General features: G+C 44.7%; 1 protein-coding gene across 1 annotated transcript in view; it reads left to right on the forward strand.

The window, feature by feature from the left end:
- The window catches only part of KIAA1211L (KIAA1211-like ortholog), a 26143-nt gene extending 16196 nt beyond the window's left edge, over positions 1 to 9947 (forward strand). The window contains exons 8-10 of the mRNA XM_009702463.1: positions 6905 to 7104; positions 8848 to 8983; positions 9802 to 9947. Coding sequence (XP_009700765.1) covers positions 6905 to 7104; positions 8848 to 8983; positions 9802 to 9947 — 482 coding nt within the window. The remainder of the gene's footprint in view (positions 1 to 6904; positions 7105 to 8847; positions 8984 to 9801) is intronic.
- The last annotated feature ends 313 nt before the right edge of the window (positions 9948 to 10260 follow it).

Here is a 10260-nt window from a genome sequence, read left to right on the forward strand (position 1 = left end):
TTCCAGTCCTTGCAGGCATAAGATGTTAATTTTCAGGTATGGGATTTAAATGCTATAAAGAGCCTCTGCTATATTTTGTGTGCTCAAAGGCTTTTAGATTTAAAGAAAACAGGTACAATATCTGAGACTATCTCTAAAAAAAAAAAAAAAAACACCAAACCAAAAAACCCTCAATCCCTAAATCTCAGGGTGATGTTTAAATATGTCTTTGCTGTGGTTATCCATATAAGCAGCACACACACCCCAGATACACTTGGATACACTGAGTATATCTGTCTGTCAATAGACAGAAATAGGTATGTATTTCTCTTTCACTTTCTCTGTGTGTGTATAAACCAATGCACAATAACAAATCAATCATAGATTTCCTTTTGTACATAAAGATTAATGTTTTATCCTCATCATGTTGTTCAAACAACCAGTCTGACACACATTAAAGGATAATATCCAGCTATCAATGAGAAGTGTACATATTCATTTCCATGATATTTAGGCAGAAGGAATTTCATCTATAAGATCAGAGCTTTAGCCCGAGAGAAAAAAAAAAAAGCTGCTTTAGTAAAGTACTGAAGGAAAGAGATACCTGCATTTAATGGGGCTGCAAGCAGGGGAATTTCCCCCCTTAGGGACCACTGAGGCAGCCAGCCCTGCCGCTGTCAGAGCCAGCGGAGAAGAACTCCGGTGATTCTGATCCGCAGGAGGGAATTGAGAAGGTGGCCATGGGTCACTTGGCTTCAGGGCTTATCCTCGGTGGTCAGTCTGGAAGCTGCGGAAGGGATGAAGAACGGCGACGGAGCGGCTGGTCTTGTGACTGTCTGTGTGTGTTTGGTGGCTGTGGGAAGGACGTGAAGGGAAGGCTTCAGCAGCCTCTGGGTGTGGGTTCAAGTGACAGCAGAAGACCTCAGCAGCCTACATTAAATGCTAGTTTTAATACATGGTGACATTATGCACAGAGCGGCTTGGTGGCTTGAGAACTTCTGACCTTGTATCTTCCCATTGTTGGTGACTTATCCCGGGGGGAAGAAGGGGTTCGTTTGTCTTTCAAAAAGCCTGATGCCAAGCCAGCCCCAAGGACACCAGGGCAAGGTGCAATCGCTGTGAGTGAACAAGAGACAAATGGCTGCCAGCAATATCCTTTATTAGCTTATGAACTTATTAAGTAACAAGTTGAATAGCATATTGTTTAAAATAATGTGTTGTAATAAGAACTGAAGAATATGATTCAGATTTTAGTTTTATTCAGAAAAATCTCCTGAGTGTAATGCGGAAGCAAGAGGCTCAGCCCTCCTTCGCTGGAGGAGAAGTGAAACACGGGGCGTTTGTGGCGGCTGTGGCCTGTCGAACTCACACAGCTCCCGACGGAGGATGTCACTGCTTGCATTTCGTACTACGTTGTCTTCTTAAAAGTGGCATTTACCAGGTGGGAACTGGTATGCTAGCTGCTGTGCATGTGAGTTAGATTGTGCTTTTGAGTGCTTATGGTTCCACTCTGGCTATCCGGTTCCTTAAACACTGTGCTTTGCCACGTGGTGGGCCGTAAAAATGCGTGGATTACCTCATGACCGGATGAGATAAGACAGGGAGGGCTTGTTCAAGGTGATCAGACAGTTTCTGAACAGAGGAAGATGTGCACAGAGCACTTTTCTTGCTAACAGTCACTTCCTGAGAAAGCTTTTGGCCTCTTGGTGCCCCTCAGGGTACCAAGAGCTTCATAGGAGATCATGGATCAAGCTGACTCACTTCACCATACTGTCTCCTGGATTGCTTCACCACCTCCCATCCTTCTGGCTGGGACACATATACTGCCAAGAAACCTTCTCTAGTTGGAGGTGGGAGAATGTAAAGGACCTTTAGGCAGTAGGAAAGATAATAAATAGTGAATATGCCTCTTCTACCCCTCACAGTAATTCTGGCTGACAGGTGAGGTAGCAAATCCTACACGGGTTGCATCTGACATTTTTGTGCTGAAGAGAAGGCATTTCCCCTGCCTTGCCTGCCTGCCTGGCTTTCTGCAGCAGAGACTTTCACACGAATAAGGGCAGAACGCGATTGCTTAAAGAAACAAGAAAGGTCCTCCCAGAAGCAGACGAGCTCTTGATCCTCTGTAGCTGATACTACCCTGCTGTCCTAAGTCAGGCTATACAGATACATATATCATCTTCAGGATGATGATAAAGAGTTTTTGTTCCCTTCTATCGCAGGGGTGTTCCGATACCATCTCTTATGGGATGATACTTGGCTCTAATTTGGCTGCCTTCTAATTGGCACGAATAGGATGTTTGGCGTCTCATCAGGAAGAATTGTCTGAAGAGCAAAAGTGCTTGATGCCTTTGTTAGGGTCTATCTGCCTTATGAAAAACATTGTTATAATAGCAGCCTCCAGACAGCACTGCGGGACTGGGAACCCTGTTGTGCTAGGCAATGCACATCGAAATAACAAAAATGAATCCTAAATCCATGAGGATGACAGAGAAACAGGAGCACAGGTAGCAATAAGACCATTACACGTAGCGGAGTAAATAGAGCTTGGGCATAGCAGTCATTTTGTCGGTATTGATTGTTTGGTGGGAGCAGAGGAGGAACAACGTACAGTTCAGTTGGTGGTTACAGAGAGCTCCTGTGGTGTGACAGGGAAAATGGGACAAAACACAAAGGGTGATTTTGAATCAGAGACTAAGATGTACATCACTGGCAGCATCGAGGCAGAAGCCAGGTTCCCAGTATCATCGGAAAGTTGGTGGGTGGATGGAACAGGGCCTTCAGGGTAAAGACATTGGTGGTTTTGAGCGCTGAGACATTACAGATAGTGAAGAAAGGTAAAAAGGTGGTGGAAAAGGATGCATGTGGTGATGTGTCTGTAGCTGTACAGTCAGAGAAGAAGCCCAGTCTTCTCTGGGCTGAGAAGAGGCCTGTACATGGTGGGGAAGGGATATGTTTGATGGGATGGAGCTACAGGATGAGTCCAGCAGGGCACAGGGAGGCTTCAGTGAGGAAACAGCTTCAGCATATTGAGTGTAACTGTTGGATGGTTATTCATTACAGGATGCTAGGAAAGTGAGTTCACTGGTTTGGATAGAAGGTAACTAAAGTGAAAAGCTACTTCATGTACTCAGTGAGGGATCTTCAGCTCTGAGGAACACGAGACATCACCGTCACCTTCAGTAGCGGCAGCCGATCTGTGTACCACAGTAGCGCTTTGGGAACTGATGAAGCATGGCACCTGGTTTTACTGGGCAATGCACTAATAGGTCCTGCCCAAATTGCTCACAACCTAAAAAGGTGCAGATGGGTTCAAGGGCATGGCCTACAAGCAAGGGAGGGAATACGATGGCAGATGCATTAGCAGACATCACGTCAGTTCAACTGTGTGGGTTTACTTATGAAGATCCTAATGAAGCTTGTCCTAAGATACTTGGAGAGGATGGGCTAGCAGTCCTTGAGCTGCTAGTGGTTATCCTGGCAAAGTGTGGAAGAAAAGGGGCACTCCAGAAGGTGACACATCTTGAAAAGGGACATGAGAGGGAGGAGAGAGAGAAGGAGAAAGGGTGTTATATACCACTTAACTTAATATGAAATACTGAAAGGAATACTTGAGCTATTTCTAAATGTCTACAAGATAAGACAGATATAAGTTCCAACCAACATGGCTTGGTCAAGAGCAGTCGAATCAAATGATAACTGGTATCAAAGGGCGTTCCTGTAAATATCATGACATACCTATAAATATAGTCTTGGTGAAGCCATTCATTGGGTTGACGCAAAGCTACCGAGTGTGCCAACTAATGATTCACTGTCATCTTAGATGGTGGCCGTCTTAGGTCCGACACTATTCAGTATATTAAGACACGGGTGAGAGAACTAAGTGTGTGCTTGTTACATTTGCGAGTATTACCAAGCTGGAAAGCCTGTGGGCACACTGGAGGACAGTAATAGAAATGAGGGTTATCTTGAGAAAGTGGAAACATAGTTTGAAAAGAATATTTTCATTACAGACAAGTAGAAAGTTCTGTTATGTGTGCAAAAATAATCCAGTGCACAGATACAAATAGGGGATGGAAGAGGGGAAGTAACATGATCTGGATCTCACAAACTAAATAGAAAATAGGAATAACATAATTCTGCAAGAAACTCGTCATCCTGACTGACGTGTACAGGAGACCATCTCAGGTGAAGTGGAGTAGTCCTTCCACTTCAGCTGATGCTAGCACCGTTTCCTCTCAAGTGCTACGTGCCAGTTTTGAGCACCGTATTTTGAAGAGGATTTGGACCAAATTAGGACAATTCCTACAAAAGCAAGAGTGATCTGGAGAATATGATTAATCAGAAAAGTTAAAAAAATAGGGAAAACATGGTCTAAGTCTTCAAATGCATAAAAGGCTGACGCAAGGAGGCTATGAGTAATCTGCTCATGTCCATAGTGTATAGGAGAAGAAGTTAAGGATTTAAATTAGAGCAAGAAAGATTTAACTTACGCAATAGGGAAAAAAATCGAGTAGAAAAAGAAGAGCTGAGCCATAGGATAGGTTGTCTAGGGAGACTCTGAGATCTGTCCTGTCTTTGGTGAGTTTTAAGAACAGGACAGATATACATATTTGTCAAGATACAGTTTATGTGAAATTGATCTTTCAACTGGTCTTGCCTTGCAGCTGAAGGACAGACTATGTGACATCTTGAGATCTCTCCCAGCCTTATTCTCTATCATTCTGTAAAATGGGACAAAAATGAAGTGAGGGGTGCCGGTGAAGAGAAGGGAGGAAGATTATAGAAGGAAGATTATGCAGCTGTTGGCATGCAAAGATGGGGCGTAGGTGGGATGCGGAAAATTGGAGTAACTTGCTGTGCGAGAGGGAGGGAAGCTCCTTCAGCGTACAGGGGCTTCGCTTTATCTGTGCTGCATTTGCACAGCTGGACTTTCTGGCTTGTTTCTTTCTGAGGTCTCCCTGCAAAATCACATGAGGTGAACATGAAGGGAAATGCAGGCATCAGCTGGCAAAACATCTTGCTTTGGCCTTAAAGCAAAACTTGTGCTTTCTCTTTTTGTGGTTTTCAGCTGACATAGGCTTTACAATGTTTTCTTGCTCAAATAAATAGCCTGTCTCTGGGGAGGTACAACAGTGACTTCAGAAAATCCCTGAGCAAAGAAAGTTTGTGGGCTTTCATAATGTGCCTGAGTTTGCAGATTCCAGCTCTTGGGAGAGCATCATCCCTTTCATCTCCCATGCCTTCATGAGGCATCTCAAACCTGCCTTCAGAGACACTTGCCTGCTTTCTTGATCGGGGCCATGTTCCTCTAAACTAGACCCTAGCCCTCCAGAAATGCCTCTGACAGCTCCAGAGGGTCCTGTGGCTGGGTGGCCCAGCTCTGTGCCAGCACAGCAGCTGAGCCCCGAGGGACTCCGGGACAGTAAACCTTCCCAGCTGGGTCTGCCTCCGCCCGGGTCCCTGAACAGGATGATGACTAGGTCACGAATGTTTCCTAGGGGCAGGACCTTGCGTGATTTAAGGATGAGAAGCTTAACTTCTGGTCTAAAATAGCCTTCCATAAATTGGGGTACATTAGTGGCCAGAAATGGCTAGGAAAGGTTAAATCATCTTTCCTAGAGCTCTAACATGGTTCTGAGGGTGTTAGTGCTGTTCTTGTTCCTCTTTTAAACCACGCAGAGGCTCCACTTAGTTGTAGACCTGAATTTTGGGTGCAGTGTGAGCCAATGAAGAAGGGGAGAACCTGGGGGCTGGAGCTAACGGGACCTGAGGCTCTTCTCTTGATCCAGTTCTGCTCAGTGTATGGACAGGATTTCCCTTCACAGAATGTCTGCCTAGAGGGTATTTCACTTCCCCATACCTCTGGATACTGCTCGTCCCCAGGTAGCAGTTGTGAGGACAGCAGGGTAGAACTTTTGACCCTTTACTCTAGGAAGTGCTTTTTTTTTTCCCTTGTCTCGCTGAAATCTCTGTTCTAGTAGAGCACGATGAAAGTGAGACTGGCCCCAGTGGAGAGCACGGCCAGCGTCAGCAAGGATAAGTCAAAGTAAACCTCATGTCAAAAGACGGTGATTTAACCCTATGGTTTTAGCAGTATTTCTGTGTTGATTGGACATCACAGACCATCGTGCTCAGTCACGCACAGCACCTGCAGCACCAAGGGGCTGTGCCAGGGTGGCAGGAGGGCAGGAGCAGACCAAGGGATGGGCTGCTGCTGCCTGGGCTCGGGAAGAGCAGGAGCCGAGGGCAGCCACGGCAGGGAGGGGGCTGCCTTTGCAACACCGCGGTCCAGCTCCGTCCAGCTTTGAATCGGCTGCTGCTTGTCTCTAAGAGGCCACAAAGCAGATGGGAGGAGGGAGCAGAAGGGGAGACCTTGGAAAATGGGTGGATTAGTGAAGCTTGATTGAGAGGAAATGGTCTCAAGTTGCGCCAGGGGAGGTTGAGGCTCGACATTAGAAAGAAGTTCTTCACTGTTAGAGTTGTTAGGCATTGGAACAGGCTCCCCAGGGAGGTGGTGGAGTCATCGTCCCGGGAAACGGTCAAAAAACGTTTAGCGGTGGCACTTCAAGACATGGTTTAGTGGACAGGGTGGCATCAGGTATACGGTTGGACTTGATGATCTTTGAGGTCTCTTCCAACCATAATGATTCTATGATTCTATGTTTCTGCATCTCCGTCATGTGAGGGCAGCGACACTGCGACTCTAGCCGAACAAAGATGCAAAGTGTTTTTCACCAGCAGAATGGTAACTTAAAACAGTGAGCACAGGAAGATTGCTCTCTGGAGACCAAACTAAACAGAATTCCTATTTACCCAGGCTGGTCACACAGCCTGGGACCAATCACCGTATCGAGCGAGTGCGAGCTGAAGCTAATTACCACTCTCTTTCATATAACCATGTACATAAATAATCTGTCAACAGAGAGAAGCGTGCCTTCCCCCATGGGTGCTGGAGACTCTGGAAGAGATCCCGATGTTCCTGCGGAGCCAGCCTGGATTTCCATAGCGAGGCAAAAGCAGAGGGGCATACAGCAGGAGCAGGAACTCGACAGAGAAACACTTGTGGCTCCGGATATTAAGTCAGATACAGAGAAACAGAATAAAGAGAAGGAACGAACAGAGGTACTTATGGTACAAATTTGTGATGCTTTTGTATCACCTTCCTGTAGTATTTTTTGGTTCTACTGCTATATCATCAGTCATGCCGTAATGATTGCAGATACTTCATGGGGATAATCATAACTAACAAAGACAGTGCTTTCAGAAATGTGTTACCGATTCAGAGTTCTCTAGTTGTTCAGATCTGTAATTTTATATCTCCAAGAAATCCTGGAACTATCCGAGGTGTGTAAAATTTCTTGTGTGCCCAATACACACTTACCAGATCTAATGTGTGTATTGCATGTTAAAATACCCAAAATGAGGTGCTAAATTGTACAGTCTCAGATCTCTCAATAGAGAGGGAATACATTCTCTTTAACTATCCTTCTAAGCACAGCATTTCATTGAACCTCCTATACCTCCTGACTGATTTAACACTGAATGAACAGCTTGGTCCCAGAAGCTCCTAGGTAACAATTTTTAGAGCCTTGAGAAGTGAAATAGGATAAAAATAACTTTTGCACTTGCAGACAGTGCCAAGATATAAATTCTGGTTTTCTGTATGTGGATAACTCGGATGTGCATGTGGTGCCATGGAATATGGGCTGATGCTGCCTCTCCAAAGATCCCATGCAAAAGAGGGTGATACCTGTAGCAAGTGGTGTTCCCAGATGACAAAGCTGTGCCAGCAGAAGCACTTGGCATTAATTCAGAATACGAACAAGGCTTCCCTGGTACTGGGCTCAGTGACGGAGGCAGCAGCATGTGAGTGCTGCCTGTATCACCTCCTGCACAGCAAGAACCCTGCAGTGATGCAGGAGCGTGTGTGTCCTATACCAGTATAGCATTCCCAGTGCAAATGGCCTACTTTCTTCCTTCAGATGGTACTGTTAGAAACCCAGATAGCTGTATTATATCCTGGAATAAGAGAAGATCTCTAGATGGTGAAAAATAGCAGTTGTTAGATTCACAAGAAATAATACCCAATAAAATGTCTAGGCAAGATTATGAACTGCAATAATGCTCAACATTGTCATAACACTTAAAACACCAAGGGTTTAAATGATCCCAAAATACAGTTTCTGCATCAGAATAGGAAACTCCAGATTTTAACTGGCAATGTTCCCTAACCATGTGCTGTTCATTGTATTTCCCTGTATCAGCTAACAGAGAAACATGCCAAGATGCTCCTGACTGCAGCGTGTGCGGTTTGGTGCCACTGTACTACTCCCACTTTCTCCTTCTCCCACATGGCACCACGCACTGTCACTTCAGGGTAGTTTTTGATGCTGGCAAGAAAATCCATGGGAAGATGGGTTCGATTTCTTTTTTTATGGAAAATCCATTTACCATCAACCATCCAAAAATACAGTGCTCTAACCCACAAAATTTGTCATGTGGAAGGGAAACATGAGAGGACACGGCTGTTTCCAAATCCTATATATGTTAGTAGAGGTGTGCAAAGGTCTTGGAATACGTTTTGCATTGAAGACTATAGTAACCTACTCATAGACACCATTATGAATCAGAGATACAGAAGTATAGTTTTAATTTGTAAAGTTGAGTATCATGGACACTAACGTGAAACCACTGGAGCTTTCTGAAGGAGTATCAGCTTAAGTGAGAGGATTGGGACCGACGTGTGATGAGCGCATGTGGTCTTTGGACCGTGACAGGCACCACATCCACTCCCTTTGCTTGTGTTCTGCCAAACTGGTCTCATTCTCTCTGCATTACTTGGACTTTATCCCTCTCTGTGCCTAGGGGTCAGTGAAGCAGCAATGGAGCAAACCTTCACACTTGGCACCTAAAACCACTTCTGAAGAACAGAGGAAAGAGACAAAGTCTGAAGTGAAGGAGCCCCTGCTGAGAACCAATTCACTGTCACATTATGTCCCTGGTAGGAAACAAGATGCTTAAAATGTAGGCTGTTATCTCACAACCTTGTCTGAAGAAACCCTGCTTGAGAGTGCTGGAAAAGGAGTAGGGGCTAGATCCTAATCTCTTCCCCAGCCCCACATCAGCAAGGGCAGACTTCTCAGCACTCACGTCCGGAGTTTTATTTGGTGGCATATTCTTTTGACCACTTCGATTACAGAGCAGTCAAAACTCACGTTGAAAGAAATGTGAATCATGAGCACTAGGCCATTTCACGGGACGGGGTCCCAAATGCACTATCTCAGTGTAAAATGTAAAATGCAGACAAAATTGTTTTCAATAGCGTTCAATTTTAATGTGGTTTCCTCAGCAAGCTCGAATGATGTGATCACAAACTGTCTGCCCATCAGTCCTCCCACAGTAACTTTGAATCTCTTTGGTAAATTAAAATGTGAAAGAAGGGCAGAAGTTTTGAAGGTAATAAAAATCCTGTGAGTTGGGGGCTGGGTAAAGGAGGACTTTGCAAATGAATGCTCTGGCTAATGAAAAGACTCTCTCTTCTTTGGCCTGGGTGTTAACACAGGGCATGGCAAGGAATCCAGGTCATCATGTTGGCTTTGGTAAATTTAGAGACCAGAAGATATTAGTGATGAGAAAAACATTGTATTCTTGCGAGCACAGAACGGTTATTTTCTCAGTAACATATTGCAGAAGAAGCTTCCACATGAAATGTAAAGATTTTCTACCGTAGGGCAAGGCACGGGAAGTTTTTAATGAAAGAGCTAGGGTGTATAGCTGCACAGCAAGCGAACATAAAATGTCCATGTGTTTTATTCACAGTAGCTCCGTCACCAGCACTGGTAGATAAAGAGGAAATAAGCCACTTGAGGAAAGGCAGTCATGCTGCTCCAGATCAGCCATCGTGGATGGAACTGGCCAAAAAGAAATCGCAAGCTTGGAGTGACATGCCACAGATTATAAAATAGAACGATGCAGACAAATAGCATCTTTCATAATTAAGTCAACTACTTAACTGAACTTCTGCAGACCACCTAATATCACAGTGAAGAATCTCTTGGTACAGGAGAAGGGTTTTATTATACAGCTGTGGAGAAAGTGTGCAATAGGTGCAGTCAAAAAGTTTACCTTCAACTTTGTAGCAATCGGGATTGCAATGGCAATGGATTACTTAAATTATGCTAAGGACATACTTACCACTTCGGAAAATAGAACCTTTGCCTTACCTATTTCCTGCATTTTCTGCTTTTAATGTTTGCATCAAAACAGGATCTTTGCTAA

This window comes from Cariama cristata, unplaced genomic scaffold (assembly GCF_000690535.1).
Source record: "Cariama cristata isolate BGI_N322 unplaced genomic scaffold, ASM69053v1 scaffold13966, whole genome shotgun sequence".
Taxonomy (NCBI): Eukaryota; Metazoa; Chordata; class Aves; order Cariamiformes; family Cariamidae; genus Cariama; species Cariama cristata.